General features: G+C 39.5%; 1 protein-coding gene across 1 annotated transcript; it reads left to right on the top strand.

The window, feature by feature from the left end:
• Positions 1-1,006: 1,006 nt before the first annotated feature.
• On the top strand, positions 1,007-16,522 carry ppp1r14c (protein phosphatase 1, regulatory (inhibitor) subunit 14C). The gene is made up of 4 exons (XM_044107482.1): positions 1,007-1,354; positions 13,673-13,756; positions 14,907-14,939; positions 16,192-16,522. Exons 1-4 carry the CDS (start codon positions 1,121-1,123, stop codon positions 16,264-16,266), a joined length of 426 nt encoding a protein of 141 aa, XP_043963417.1. The 5' UTR covers positions 1,007-1,120; the 3' UTR covers positions 16,267-16,522.

Here is a 16,522-nt window from a genome sequence, read left to right as displayed (position 1 = left end):
CAAAAATACCTACATTATGTATTTTAAGATTTTTTTTAATTTATCTCCATCTTTCTTGAAAGTCCATCTGTGAAAATCCCAATAAGGGTCAATCACTATTTCTTGTAGACCAAATTTATACCATTCCTGAATGTCAACTACATTTTTTAACGTTCAGTTCTAAAAAAATTAGGAGTCTGTCTATTTTGAGCCAACACCATGAGATTTGATTTAATTAAGGAAAACTTATTGAAAGATATCTCAGTGACGAACAATTCAAACAGTAACAAAACCTGATCATCATAGCGTTATGGATTAATTCGGACAATAGATGGCGCAAAAATTCTTTCGCCAAGTTTCTTTATTTTCTTTCTCTAAATGAGAAGAATGTAAATAAGGATACTGAGATTTTGTTTGTTTGTAGCACTTGAACAATTCTTTTTGGCACTAATAATCCCTGGGGCTGCAAAATCTAAAATAGAATGTCCCGGATTTCATTATGCTTTCGAGTTGTCATGAGCTGGAAGTTAAAAACTTGTAATATTGATCACTCTGTGTAACAGATCTGAGTTACAGATTTTGAACTACATTGTTGGACTAAACCTTTCGGTGTTCATTGATATATGCACCTGTAAATAAAAGGTTTGTCTGAAATGGGAAGCAAATTGTTCTCCTTACCTCCTCTTGATGGCGCAACTGCCTTTGACGGTTTTGAGCTAATAAAAACCATTGAGGGAAATCGAAAGATTCACTGCAAAAAATATATATTTATGTCTGTTAACCGGACTTATTTTTGAACATGTTCATTTTTAAACACCTGCCGATACGACGTTCCTGTAGTAAATTAAACTCCTTTGCGTTTCTGTTCCATTGTCATCTCCATATTCCACCATTTCTTTTTTTATTATTATTTGGAGTCAATATTTTTTATTTCACCTCAAACCCAATGTCTGCCATCCAGCATTTCTTGCAGCGCTCGCTCCGCCCTCTCGGCTTTCTACGGCGCTGCGCTTTAAATAGCAACTGTTTAAAAGCTGCTGCACATTCTCCTGTCTGCCGTGCAGCTCCGCAGTCTTTCTCTCCCCCCTCCTGTCCACTTCATTAACACATTTATCCAAGCAACAAACCCTCTCATCCCGCTATGTCGGCCGCCAGCACCGAAACCAGTGCCCCTCTGCCCACCGCAGGCAGCCGCGTCTTCTTCCAAGGTGCGCCCGGTGTGGGCTGCGTGAGCTCCGGCCCCATCAACGGCGAGGACCCGGTCCAGAAGAAGCAGGGAAAAGTGACGGTCAAGTACGACAGGAAGGAGCTGCGAAAGAGACTCGTGCTGGAAGAATGGATCATCGAGGAGCTCAGCAAGTTGTATGACTGTGAGGTGAGTAAAGGACGGGTCACCCTCTGTCAGTGGGGGCCCCTTCAAATGCACAAGGAGACAGACAGCCGGGATAAATAATGCAGGTTACTTTATGCATGTTTTTTTTTTTTTTGTGTGTGTGTGTGTCATTTTCTGATTGTAGTGTCAGTCAATCAGAGCTTCAAGTCATCTGTTTTTCACATGGAAACTCAAAATCACTACAATTTAACACATCAACTTTTCACATCAAGGAGCTTGACTTTCTAATTTTGCCTTGCGTCATAGATACTGAGGCTTTCAGATATCCATGTGTGCCTTTTGCAGCTCCGAGAGTTTTATTTGCTATGTCTGTCTCTGTCATTGAGCAAGGGATGCATGGGCCGGGGAGGAAAAGCAGCAGCAGCAGCAGCAGAGAAACCGCATGGTTGTCCTTTTACGCACCGGTCGCCCCCCCTCCAAGGAAGCTTACAGCTGCGAAAAGGGAATAGTGTGTGCATCCATTTACATAGACCGTATAATTTCTCGTAAATGACACTAACAACAGCCCTTTCATCAATATCCTTTAAAGCAAACCCCCAGCTGCTCGGTTTATTGTAGGTTTATGAGATGGCGCGTGCGTCTCAGTTCAGTCGTTTGACGTTTATGTGGCGACGCTTTTAGCCCTTTTAAGCTATATGCACTTTTCTGCGGTGCATCTGTCCCTACGCCTAATATTGGCCACCCCAATTACTGTGCGTTTGCACGTCTGCACGTCGCATTCTTTAACACTTTAAAAAGGGGGAGGGGAGGCCTTGTGTGCGCATGTGGAGAAAGAGAGAGAGTGCGTGTGTGTGTGTCAGGGGTCTGGATAGCTGCAAATCCCCCTCCCAATAAACTCTCCTGTTTCCTATGCTGCCATGCAGAGCCATGTGGGGATGTTGAGAAGATGGAAAGAAGGGCAGTGGGTTAAAGGATGTGCTGATGCTGTGACTCTCCTCCCCAGCCAATCACCTCTTCTGGCTTGCAGCCCCCTCCCTAATGCCAAGAGTCTGCACAAACGCACATGTTCACACACAATACGTCTGTCACTGAGTCAGGCATATATTTATATATGCGCGGATCACTCCATCTATCAATGGTATAATCCACACAGATATTACACCACTGAGAGGTTATAAAAAGAACAGGATGGAGCATGGTACATACACCTTGAATTATTGGGATTTTATGTGACAGAGGAACATAAATTAGAGCTTAATTGTGAATCGAAAAGAAATGTTGTATCTGATGCTGTGGAATGTGAACCAGTGCAACCCATTGCCTTCAGAAATCACCTGTTTACTCCATGAAGGTTTACTTCAAAAGTTACAGGTTTTAAAAAAACATGAACCAGTAAAAGGCATCACAAAAGCAGAGGAGCACAAAAGCCATTTAAGGGATTAATAGTTAGCCATAATAATGTAGAGAAGAACACTGAAGTCTGCAAACAACATCCCTACATTGAAGAATGGTTTGGGGATGCTTTCCTTCTGCAGGCACGTGAAAGCTGGTAATTTGTAATTGGAAGAATGATGTTGCTGAAAACATGGCAATCCTGAAAGAAAAGCCATTAAAGGCTGCAAAACAGATGAGACTCCAGTTCACCTTCCAGCAGAACAATGACTCAACATAATCCAATACTGGAATGAGTCAAATCAAAGCATATTCTTGTCAGAATGGTTTACAGGTAGAGACATGCCACAGAGGACTGAACAGTAACTCACGCAACACTTTTTACATTTCTATTAGAAAAAACCCCCCAAAGAAAATCAAATATATTTTTTCTTTCACTTGGCCATTGTTTTATTTTGGTCTATCAGATACACTCCCAATACAAAAGATTGGGGTTTTATCAAAACAAAGCGTGCCAAAATATCAAGTGATTTGTTCATTGGGTACCGAAAATAGGTTCAGGCAAAAATCACAGTGCGACACTAACTGCCAGAACAGGTTTTGATACCTTCCCTTCTGCAATAAGAGAGAGCATTGCAATGCAAATATTTTTCACACATGAGGTTAATAAACTCTGCATGTGTGTGAAGCGCTGAACTTCTACCTCCCTCATGCTGAAAATGCCATTAGTGTTGCATTTACAGCAGCCCTCTAGCACAGACTGGTGCCTTTTCATGTCTGTCATCTTGTTTGTGAGCTTCTCCCTCTCTTTATAGCCCTGCTTATTTCTCTGGTGTGGTTCTTATTCGAGCTAAAATAAGCTGAAGCCTTGTTTCCAACTGCAATGGCTGAACAGTTAAAAGCAGACTGAGTTCTTGGCTGCATGTCAGACTTCAATCATCAAGATGTAGTTAATGCAAATTGTATTTTAAATTAATTATGAGCCAAAATATTTCCATATTTTTTGTCTTGCATGATATCCAGTCCATTTGACCTCTTCCCATATATTGTGTACGTCCATACACCAGCAGGACAATTCTTCATATCTATTCACTTAGCCAATAAGATAACATCCCATGATTATCCCCCTCCGGCTCTCCAACCGGTCTCCGATAACCAGAGCGTTATTAGCCTGAGCTGAACTGGGATTTGGAAGGATTTCAATAAAAGCCGGTAGTGAAACCAGTCCCTGATGATGTTGACAAGTTGTACTTTCAGTGCATTGTTAAAGCTGTCTATCACCTCCTCTAGTGTTTGAGCAGGTGGTTGTTACTACATACTAGTGATCTTTATGTACATGACTGTAAGCAGGATGTCACATTCCAACCCCTGTTGTAAATACCTCTATGCTGACACCCAAATTGGTTTTGGTAGTGTTCTTTAAGCATGTGTGTGTGCTTGATACATGTAGAGGTGACTATGCTGTTCTTTCTGAAAGGTCATCCACTGTATCAGTTTCATAAGAAAACCTGATAGTACTTTGGGGACTATGATATAGATCAGGGGTGGGCAACTCCAGGCCTCGAGGGCCGGTCTCCTGCAACTTTTAGATGCATCTCCACTTCAACACACCTGAGTCAAATAATGAGGTCATTAGCAGGACTCTGGAGAACTTGACTGCACTTAGGAGGTGATTCAACTATTGGATTCAAGTGTGTTGGATCAGGGAGACATCTAAGAGTTGCAGGACACCGGCCGTCGAGGACCAGGACTGCCCACCCCTGATAGAGGGGCTTGAGTTTGTTAGTGAAGTCAGGTTGTTTGTTGAGGCAGAAATGTGATAAAATAAGCTAAATGGATTCCATTAGTAATGCAATTTGCAGTTCAGAATGTGTCACACTTTTAAGACCTTTGCAAATATTAACATCATCTTGCTTGTATAATCAATATTCAAGTAGTACAGGATCACAAAGCGGGGGTGCTCAAATCCAGTCCTCAAGATTTTTTATCTGCAGCTTTTAGATGTTCTCCTGCTTCTACGCGCCTCAATCAAATGATTCCAGCCCTTTAAGCTGGGTTCTCCAGTGCTAAAAGCTGTTGATGAGTCATTTGATTGAGGTGTGCAGGAGAAGGAAGGCATCTTACAGTTGCAGGATATTAGTAGATTTCAGGGACTTGACTTGGGCACCCCTAGTCTACAGCTCATTGTGACTTGCTCCTGTGTCCAGAATGGGATTTATTCCATACATGACCACATGTGTGAAAGGTGAGGGTTTGATTGCTTTTGGGTCCAGCTCTTTCTTTTCAACACCAAAGCCCCGGTCTGTTTGCCTGTCACTCAGCTGCGGACCAGTCCAGTGCATACTGAAGGCCACTGCTCAAAGCTGTTCACAGAAGAGCATAAAAGCAAGACCAAACCATGTGGTCCCTATGTCACCTAGAAGATGGACAATAACTCTGCTTTATCTTTGCATTGCAGTTTTTCTCTGAACAAATAGTCATTTTCTCACATTTATATTTTCTGTTAGCCCCTATGTGTAAACTTTGTATACTAATTGAAAAAGGAAGACAAGTGTTCTTGTCAGTTTTGACTACTGACCCACCACCACACTCCTTCTTTTCTTTAATAGACAAGGTGGATTCTAATTGAGTGCCTGCTAATGCTGAGGTCTGGTTTAGGTGATTAAAAGGCAGAATGTGTCAGTGGACTGATGGATCTGTCTGTCTAAGAGCAATCAATTAAGATAATGCGAGACATAAACTCTTACTGGACAGCAGTAAATCCATTATACACTTGCATTCTGCATGTTGTGTCATGTGTATGCCTGCGAGATGCAAATGAGTGGAAGAAATGCCCTACTTTTCAGTGGCTCTGCCAGCTCAGGGTCTGTTGGTATACAAGGCTTCTCCCCTCAGGCTTTTACTGTCTGTGGGTTTGTATGAGGCCATGTGGCCTTTTTTAGGCTAAAGATACTGGGCTACTCTTTAACAGATGCACAGTGGTGACTTTTCATAAACTGATGAGCATAACAGTGATCTCACAGGTCAGTGTACATGTTCACTCGAAAGGAGCAATGGCCAAGTGAAAGACCAAATGGAGCAAAAACAATCTCCTGAGTTGAAGCATCTCCTTGTGATTGATACCATTGCTTCTGACTGCCAAACTGCGGGTAAATTTTGAAACTCCATTTTGTGTAAAAAAAAAATGTCTTCAGGTGATTTTTGTGTTTATGAATATGTGTACAGAACAAAGAAATGTGCATTTTGTTGCTGATGTCTAACCTTCAAGTATCACTTCAAGGTTTGTCACTTTCGAGATGAAATGTCTTTCATCTTTCTATCTCTCACTGCTTCCCATCTGATGAAGATTTTTCCTCCCCTGTGCCTGTCATGTGTTTTTTGCCGAGGAACAAGAGCAACCACGTGAGCCTCACATAGAACCAGAGGAGTAGAATTCAAGCCCAAGTCATTAGACCAGTTCAATAGCATGCCTGGGAAAACACACATCGGCTCTCATTGACAGGAGTATTACTTTACATACAGAGTTACTTAATGCATCATGCTATGAGCACACACAACAAACGAGCACTCAGAGCCTTGCAAAGCATTCATACTAATCACTTTGTTACGTTGCAACCTCGAAGAAGAAAAGATGTAATTATAAAAACAACATCTCAAGCTGTGAACATTCCGCATGACGTTCAGTTAATTCATCCAAAATCGACAGTGGCTGCGATGTTCTTTTCAATCAGAAAAGCAGCCCACATGCCCCTGATTACTCTGGACGGCCTACAGAGAACCATAATTCAGGCGAATTATCTGTTGACGCTCAACAAATCTGGCCTTTGTTGGAGAGTGGCAAGAAGGAAGCCATTGCTGAAAGAAAGCCTGAAGAGGTCCTGTGAACCTCTTCAAGCCAGTTTAAGGAGCAACGTAGGGGAGATAATAAACATGTTGAAGGATATGCTCTGACTAAGAGAGACCAAAACTGAGTTACTTGGTGTACATGTCGTATGTGGTGGGAAGCTAAAGCAATTACATTAATTGAGAGTTTTGGGAAAACGTGAAAATTGCTGTTTGCTTACATTTTGCATCTGCCTTAGCTTGCTTAGCTTGGCAAAGAAAAACATAAGAAGTCTGCACTGCAGATGTGTCTTGATGGAAGAAAATGCAAGCTGGAGTCATTTTCCTTCCACTTCACAATTATGTGCTACTTTGTGTTAGTTTATCACTTAAATAAAAATCCTTTGAAGTATCTGGACAAAATGAGGAAAAGGTTCCATGGATAAGGACTTCTGCAAGTCACTGTAAAATCCATGTATATCTCTGGTTATCATAATTGGAGCTATTAATTAAATGATTACTGTTGCACTGACTGATCCACGGACTGAGAAATGAAGAAAGGTCAGTCTTCTGTTTACAATATCCATGCTTGGAAATTTAGATATGATGGATAAAAATAGACAGTTGCCGAGCGTCTGTGTCAGAGCACACGTCCACATATTTCACTTACGCACACGCACACATGCATCTGCTGCTGCTAAACAAATCAGAGGTGTTGACAAGAAGGCCTCTCAGCCAGCAGAAATCCACCAGCTGCTGAGACACACTGGCAGCACAGAGTGTCAATTTCAAAAATCAACACGGAGCACAAAGGTTATAGCGTGTTTATTGGCTGCTTGGTTTTGGTTGTGCTAAATTTTTCTGTCCTCTTTTCACTGTCTGCACTCATCCACCTTCTGCACTTCTACTTTGTGATCCTCCTTCCAGCACGCTCACTCTCTCCATGTGGGTTTCAATCAATCAAATAGTGACCTGTAGCACAATGAAATGTAATTCTGAATGCTGCTGAGGAATAGACATTGTGTTTCAGCCAAGATATGCCTGAATAAATTAATATCAATGAATGAAATCCTGACAATTGCCTGTTCTTATTGTTGATTTTTGTGTTTTTATGATGTAAAGCACTTTGAAGTGCTTTGTTGGTGAAATGTACTATAAACTAGATTGATTGATTAATCGATAATTCGCTTTTAAAATCAGTTCATTTCTCTGTAATTTCATCCTCATCCCTACTAGATCTGGTTAACTGCTGGTTTCTCTGTCAGGAGGGCTATAAACAGGCTGTATAAAAACATTGACTCACACTCTGTGCACTCCGAGCTTGGAGATGCAAAACAGCATCTGCATTTGCAGCAAACAGAAAGAGGCTGATGGTTATTTTGACTCTCAAAGCCAGACAATGAGCTCCTATTCAAGAGTGCATTTGTTGTTTGTCCACCTTTGCATGTGCAAAATGTCTCATGCAAAAACTAAATTGTATGGGTTCAGTAAGGAAGTGCTTTCACTTTTCAAACAAATCTGGATCTTATTTCCAGCTAGTTTGGTTTATTCTCGCCTACATTACAGTTTTCAAAAATGGAGAAACCTTTCCTTTAAATACATTCTTTAGCACTCTGTTCTGTTTGCTGGATGGCTGGCTACTTTTGACCTCAATGTTATCTATGTTTTCATGCCGAGTATTGGCTTTGTGTTGAGGGCAAAGGTCTGCATTGGCTTCAGCTGTCGATTGATTTGTTTCAGGGAAGAACTGTCTGGATTTCGAGTACAGTAACATTATATCTATCTGCCTTACATGTCCAGGTCTGATATATTCCTGATTGAGAATGAAATAGGAATATTTAACTCTTAAGTATATCCAAGGGTTTTAACCAGAGGTGATTCTGTCTAGCAACAGCATGTCACTGTGTGTAGATGTGAGCTGTTGGTGAGGCTGCTGATGGAAGATGTTTATGAAGAGCTCTAAGAGGGGGATTAGTTACAACATATTAGACACTAAAAATAATTAACTGTAGATTGTGAAACATCCATCAAACGGCCTCTGAGCTCATACAGAAAAACATTTAATAAAAGCTTAGTAGAGTGCATGCTGTGTTTACTCAAGTTATGAATGTAATGTGATCAGCTTGATGTAGTATCTGGTTAGAATATGTGCAATTTCAACATGTTTAGCCTGATTTTACATCTGCTGCACATTGAGTAATGGAAGAACAGACCATTTGCTTTATGTATAAGGCCTGTAACTTTACCCAACTAATACAGTTAAGAAAATAATGATAGAATACAATGGTGTATTAGAGATTCACTAGTGGGAATAGACACAGGGGAACAATCAACAGCTAACGAAACAAAAAAGTGAAACCAGATATTTACATGCACTATGTTTTTTATAGTGCATGTAAATATCTGGTTTCCCTTTTTTGAAACCTTTATTTTCTATGAAGAAAGGAAATAAAGGTTCTCTAAAAACTTAATTCTGGAACTTTTCCAATCAAAATATTTTTGATGGTTCTTGCCGTCTTAAAACAGGAAATATTTAGTTCAATTTTAAGTTAGTTTATGTATATAGCGCCAGTTCGCAACATGCCATCTCGAGGCACATTCCAAAAAAAATGTCCTTTCAATTCAAAAACGTGTTCATTCCAACTGATCTTAGTTAAAGAAGTTCATCAACTTCAGTTTATTATTGAAATTAGTTTAACAAGCCATACTGTCATTCAGCACGGAATGACAGTAAACAATCGCTTGCATTGAGTCACTGATTTTACATAAATTCCTCATACTGAGCAAGCACATAGCGACAGTGGATAGTAAAACCCCCTCATAAACAGGAAGAACCTGCCTCAGTACGAGAGGCCATCTCAACTGACTGGTAGTTTGAAACAAAAGAACTGACATAGGCGTACTTTCTATTCTAATAAAAAGTAAAGCGTAGGAGAGAGAAATGGTTTAATTGTTGGCAGCTTTATCTCAACTGGTGACTGACTGACTAAGCAGTCAAACTCGATGTCTGACAGTAGGAACTTTCTGAAATAGTGTATATAAATGTCAGTGGCAGCAGCGCACAAAACAGAAATGCTTTATGTAAAAGATAATATTAGAGGTCCACTTTAAAACAGTGGTATTAGTACACTAATAGTTCACAGTCATGGGTAAATGCTTTGAATTTTATGCATACAGAAGTTTAGAGGATCACTGTCATGCTAATTAATAATATTTTCAATGTTAATTTTAAGATTTTTCTTCCCCAATCCTCTGTTTCTAGCAGTTCTCCTATTTGATGTAGTGTCCTCTGGAGTAGCTGAATCAGCGTGAGAAAGAGCTGTGACTGCAGCTGCTAGGATCACCCAGTAAAGTCACATCCTTCGTGCTCTATGGTTTCAGCAAACTGCTGCACCAAACAACAGGGAGGTGCTTGAAAGTGGGGGAGGGCCAAGAGCCACTTAATCCACGAGGGCCTTAACAGTAACCTTGGCAAAGTCTCTCTCGTCTTCCGAACTGCTTGTAGTGTTTGTCTGTTTCCCTCATTTTGAATCTTCAGAGTAATTTTCCCATCACATACTGTCAATTCTCTGTGCTTTTACTTCCTCCACCTTTAATAACTTAATTTCAGGGGATGATTTCAGCCCACCTTGAGCTCCCTGGCACTTTGATGTGACACAGTGTGGCAGAATATAGAGGAAGAAAGCTGAGCTGGGAGATTTTACAGCGTTACACAATCCTCCTCTTCCTTCGCCTCATCATCATCATCACAATGACCCACTTATTGGTGCTTGCTTCATCTCACTGTATCTGAGTTGTATGTCTTTCTTATCCTGGTTAATCTTGTAGCTTTTATCGACTGTTGTTTTGCTTCTCTGTGTGTTCTGTATCAATCACAATTTTAGGATTTAATATTAGATTTTATATGTTTGCTCCTTTTGAACCACATTCTCTTCCCTTTTTCCTTCCCTTTTACCTTCTGTGAGGTGTATAAGTATTCATGCCTCTTGAACTTTGTTCATATTTGTAAAGTCAGAGCCACAAACTTCTGTTTTTTTCTTCTTTTTTTCTTCTGGGAGTGTATGTGACAGAGCAACCACTTTCAGAAGAAGAAAGGTAGAGAGGTGGGGTTAAAGGTGAAAATGTAAAGAAGCAGAAAGAGAAGACAAGAGGACACTCTAGAAGTCTGTTTTTACACCTGCAGAAAGATATAAAAAAAAACAAACAGAGTCTTTAATCCACAGTGACAAACAACATTTGCTCATATAATAACAAGTACATCACTGAAGATAGGCGTATCCTGAATCCAAACATAATTTTTAATAAGCTGATGAAATAAAGACTGTCCATTTGACCTGGGGATATTTATGGACTGAAATCATGAACCTGACTGTATTGGCTTGTGGATAATCATGCACTTTAGAACTGCAATTATATGAAACCAGCTGGTCTGGTTCACGTAAGAGGGTTATGAAAAGGGATGTCAGTGAATCAGTCATTCAAGTAAAGCAATTGCTCACACCTTTGTTCATAGACACTGTTTGAATAAAGTCTAAATGGAGTTTGTGTTGACTCACAGGGTTGGGCTGCTCGCATTAGCATAGATTCACCTCACCACAGCTGAACCAGACTGAAAACGCTGCCGGCTGCTGAGCTGACGGTGAAAACAAGCCTGACACAGATGCGCTCTCAGCTGTCTGCACACATTGCCAGGCTCACAGGCTGACAGTCCAGCTTTGTGTTTTTCTATCGGGCTTCCAGTTCTTTGCTGGTTCTCATGCATAGTCTACACAAAGTTGCCTTGATTACTAAAAACACTGCTCCTTGTGCACATATCCTCTGAACACACCATGTCTTTCATCATTATTTCTCTCATTTGCAAATGCAAATGGAAATACAAAAAACCCCAAAACTGCTGCTTCTACGTGTAGCAAATAAGGATTGAAGTGTACTTTTATCAATTACTTCTTCATTTTAAAATGTTTGCCTAGCTGATTTACTTGTGTTGTCTGCAGTTTCTATTAACTTTACCTGCTGTAGGCACTGAAAATGATCTACTTGGGAGTAGTTGTATGGGTTCAGGCTATTGTAATTACTCACACTCCACTGTGAAGGACTAAATATGTTCAATGTCTTCCTGTAACAGCTTCTTTGAATATCAAGATTTTTTTATGTAACCTGGCAATTGCTCATGGTCAAGCTTCACACTCCAGTCATGTGTGATGTCATCACCAATCACAGGGATGTAGGATGATGGACTGCCTGCTGACAAGTGAAACAATCAGACTCTCACAGAAGTCAGTGAGTGAGTGATGACCCCACAGACTGATAGAGAGAAAGACTGAGGGGATTGACCTTTGCTTCCTGTCCTCAAACTCCAAGGGAGAAACTTTGTGGAGTCATCAACTCACTTTAGATCATCTGTCAGATTTAGATAATAGACTGACTTGACAGAAAGATAGCAGGAGGGCAATCCTGGAAGGAAACCTGTTAGAGCTGCAGAACACTTCTGACCGGGGTAAAGGTTCACCTTCTGGCAAGAAATTGAAACAATAGAAATTCAAAACTTAATTCAATTAAAAACCTATGAGAGGATTTAGTTTAAGCAAGATCCTCCCTGGTTGTTTCTCAAAGGCCTGAATTATGAATGGAAATAGTTTTGTTTAATAACTTAAATGTCTAGACCAGAGTCGGTTACAAGGGCAGAGTTTTTTATTTCTACATTAAATCTCTTTGCTTCGATTGTATTGACTGAGACCATTTAACACTAATAGCTGCTGTTTGGCACAAATAGTACACATGTGCAACTTTGAAAATATTATGTGGAAATACGGAAAAACATCAGACGAACGTGATATTTAAGCTATTAATCATTAAACCCAAGTTTTATGGAGATTTTCTCCACAGGCTTACTTCTTTTCTCGTCAATAGTTCTGTCATATTAATTTGCATTTGCGAGGTTTTAGCATTAGACTTTAAGAATGCATGTTTTTTGCATTGTTACTTGAATGGTTATGGTTTGCACTGATTTCAGTGTCTTCTTATTACCCTGCCCACACAGAATGAAGCTGACTGACTTTAATTCTGGGAGCTAATATCATCCCTGCTTTAATGCTCTTTGTCTTAATACCATGCTGTGCTCTTGGCTATATGATAAGACACACACACATACACATAAGCCCTGGATAACATCCCCGTTGCTGTGTTAGCAGTAGAGATGAGAAATTATCTCGCAGGCATTGTTATGAAACGATGGTTAGCAAGTAGCTGTGAGCAACATTCCCATCCAGCTATATGTTAGATTGAACCTCCTGGGGGTTCATTTTAATCTTTGTGAAACAAAGATGGAAATATGGCCTATTAGCTTAAAAAAAAAAAAAATCATTTTGGCAAATGGATTTAAATGTCAAACGGCAGAATAGAAAAAAATATATAATGAATATGTTCCCATCAAATTTAAAGAAAATAAATGAGCATTTGAAAAATTTACAAACACAATTGTTCAAGATGTTTAGTAAATCTTCGGTGAGGCATTAAAATGACAGAGAAATAATGCTTTCAGTAAGTTGAGTGTATTCTGAGCACAGAGGTTTTGTTTCAAAGAAATGAAGAGAACAATGTGCAAAAAATAACCCCAGAGAGTTTTGCCTGCGTTTCTCACAAAACCCTGACCACCCACTTGGAAGATAACAGAAGGTGATCAAATATCTCTGTTGACTTGTTTGACAGCAGCAGATGCTTAAGTGTTTGTTGCAAATGTCAAGCAAACAAAGGTGGAAAAATGACTGGATTCTCAGGCTCAGGCTTAGCTCTTTGCTTCCCAAAAACTACAGCATTTGTAGAACACGTCATGCGGTGTCTGGGAGGGAAAGGTTTATCCTCCCTGCTTGCTTCCTCTGCAAAAACCTTGTGGCGAAATAAAATTAACCATTGGGCCTTTGATGTGGTGTTGAGCTGAAGGCAGCCTCCAACCGCTGAGCCGCTAAACGGCCCAACCCCTGCACAATGACATTTCCAAATGATGTGTCCCTAGAAGGCAGGCACACAGAGTAGTTTGGGTATTTATAAGCCTCTTGCCAACACAAATATTCCAGTGGCATTATTTTTAAAGTTAAATATTCTACTCTTTCCATCTGTTTTCTAACAAAGAGTTCTCTTGTGTTTCAGGAGGACGAGATGCCAGAGGTAGAGATTGACATTGATGACTTGTTGGAGGTCAACAGTGATGATGAGAGAGCCAGCAAACTACAGGTAAATGTGTGTGTGTATATGTGTGTATGTGGTTGTCTGTTTCTACAAGTCTTTAGCAGAGATGATTGGTCACAGAGCGAATGAGAAATCCTTTATAGAGATGTGGTGGTTGATTGGTTCTTAAGCAGTCTGGATATTCAGTAAGATATAACTGTTAATATCATGTGCATATAAAGGCTATTGGTAAAAATAAACATGTTGTAATAAATTAAATACCCATAGATAAAACATGGATATTATTAGTTTTTCAAGAGTTGCTTTGTAAGGCATTGTGTAAACTTTGCTTTCTTGTCTAAGCAAAGTCTGAAATTTCCCTTAGACAAGAATAGTATAATAAACTATTTATATAGACAAAAAAATTTAAAATAGGTACTTGAAACATGTTGTATCAGTTTTAAAGTAAAAGTGCCTACTGTGCAGAATGTTAGATTTTTTTGAGGTGATATTGTCTGGTTTATAGAAGATCACTGATAAATCTCTGTGTTAAAATAGAATCCCTACAGGATGTAAATTTTTTTCAAACCCCTGGAGTATTTAGATGTTGCCAGAGAGTTTGTTTCTGGTAGCTAATGAGACATGAATCCCTCAAAAGATAAGCAATAACAGCAATCAAACCCTTTATTAATTACTGACCAGTTTTTTCTATTAGGATTTGCATGATTTCTCTTTAGTGATGAGTTGCTTGTTTTGTCCTCTTTGCAGTTGAGTCTCTCCAAAACAATAATATTACTTCTAATCAGAAGAACCATGGTGGTTAATTAAAATAGTAGTTTAAACTTCTGCCAAGGCTATAAATCATTTTGGGCCTCGTTATGCTATATGTACCATATTATTGGCAGATTAGATGCCATGCATTTGATGAGAGCATGCTTCCTTCAATCCCTAAAGACTTGAGACTTAACTTGAGAGACATGACTTGGGAACATTCCTCAAGTCTGCTAACCTGCAATTTATTCTTAAAATCTCAGAATCTTTTAAACATTTATTTAAACACATATATGCTCATATGAATAAAGGCTAGACTCCAACAACCAATGGAGAATATGCGTTTCAGTTAAGAAAAGTTAAAAGTGCAGAATCTGCTGAGGTTTTAAAAACAGCTGTAAATTATTTCCTCCTAACAACTGTTTCCCCCCTCTTCTTTTCACAGGAATCCTTAACAGACTGCTTCAAACCCACAGAGGTGAGCGTCTTTGGAGCACAAAAACCATTAGAGCGAAAGCCTTCACCCACCATGTTCTAATATGCTAATGAATACCTAATTAACTATGAGTGCACAAGCACAAATAAGCTACCTGATATGGGACTTCATAATATTCATCACTTGCAATACTCACACTGACGTGTTCACAGAGATAAGAGTCTGGGTTTAGATGAGGTTGCATTAGGCTATTTGCATGATTAAAGCTTTTAAAAACCAATCACATTAATTCCACACACGGTAAATTTTCCCCCCATCTGTCATCATCACTGTGTGTGGTTTTAGTACAAGGTCATTGCTGTTTAGCTACAGTAACAGTTGTTGAGATATGCAACCTATACTCCTTCAACTACATACCTCTATAAGAGTACTCATTTTTAAATACTAATTAATTACATTTAGCTTTACTGTAATCTACAACGAACCCTAAAACCAATGTTTGATGCTCAAAACAATTCTGTACCCATTTGGACTTCATTTAAATGTGTTTTCCGTAACATTTCGGCTGTACCTACCCACTCTCAGGATTAGAAATGGTGAACACAGCTGCCCTTACACCCTTCCTCTCAGTCAAGTGGAAATAAGAAGTGAAAGACAGGGAGTAATTGATATATAAGATGAATGTGAACGAAAGGTGAAAGGACTGAGAGATTGCTTCTTGAAGGGGAAGATAACAGGAGATTAAAGGCATGAGGTGAGAGGGGGAGTGATGAGGCAGAGAGGGTTGTTCAGATAGAATGAAAAAACACCTGCTGGGTAAAAGATGAATGCAGGTAGGAAGGGGGAGACATCTGGAATTGGATCATGAGCACTGTCTTGTATAATAAGGTCGTTAATACTGAAACCAGACCTTGATATAACCTCTTGCTTGATTCTGAGAGTGTATGTCGCAGTAATCTTTACTTAGGATCTAGTTTTACTTTGTTCCTTACAAAATTATGCACTTCACAAAAAGCTAATTTCATCAAACACTTGCAGGGTTTCAAATCTAGACTTACATGCTCCTATGTTCTGAAACACCAGCTACAAAATAACCATGAACCATGGCAGTTTTCTACTAATCGAAATGAGGAACTGTCTGATTTGCTTTGCGAAGTCCAACCAGCACTGGACAAAGGTTGAAGACTCCAAAGAATTAATTTTCATTGAAGCATTTAAATGACTACTTAGTCACCTCACTGAATTTAATGTGTATCTCTGAACACTCTAACTTTGCTTTACTTTTTTTCTTCAGAACTTTGTCAGTGAGTTGCTGTGCAGGATAAGGGGGATGAGGAAACTCAGCGCTCCGACCAAGAAGGGCCTATAATGGCTTACTTGTCCAGTATCTACCAACCATAAACTATGTCACTACAGCTTCACCTACTTTACTCACCCAACGTGGCATAATACAGAATTGTTTATCAAAACTCTAGGAAACACCCCGCAATCTGCCGACATTCACCACAATATCCATAATCTGGCACCCGTCATTCATTTTAAAGCACAGAGGATTACAAGTCATGATAACATAAGACTGTTGACAAGTTACTTACGCAAAAAAAAAAAGAAAATAAAGAAAACAA

The sequence above is a fragment of the Gambusia affinis genome, linkage group LG22, assembly GCF_019740435.1.
Source record: "Gambusia affinis linkage group LG22, SWU_Gaff_1.0, whole genome shotgun sequence".
Taxonomy (NCBI): domain Eukaryota; kingdom Metazoa; phylum Chordata; class Actinopteri; order Cyprinodontiformes; family Poeciliidae; genus Gambusia; species Gambusia affinis.
Note: the sequence above shows the minus strand (reverse complement) of the source record. Positions and strands in the feature narration are given on the sequence as shown.

Coding starts and splice junctions, on each gene's coding strand:
- ppp1r14c (XM_044107482.1), top strand. CDS start 1,121: ATGTCGGCCGCCAGCACCGAAACCAGTGCCCCTCTGCCCACCGCAGGC. Junction 13,757..14,906: donor AGAGAGCCAGCAAACTACAG/GTAAATGTGTGT, acceptor TTCTTTTCACAG/GAATCCTTAACAGACTGCTT. Junction 14,940..16,191: donor ACTGCTTCAAACCCACAGAG/GTGAGCGTCTTT, acceptor TTTTTTCTTCAG/AACTTTGTCAGTGAGTTGCT.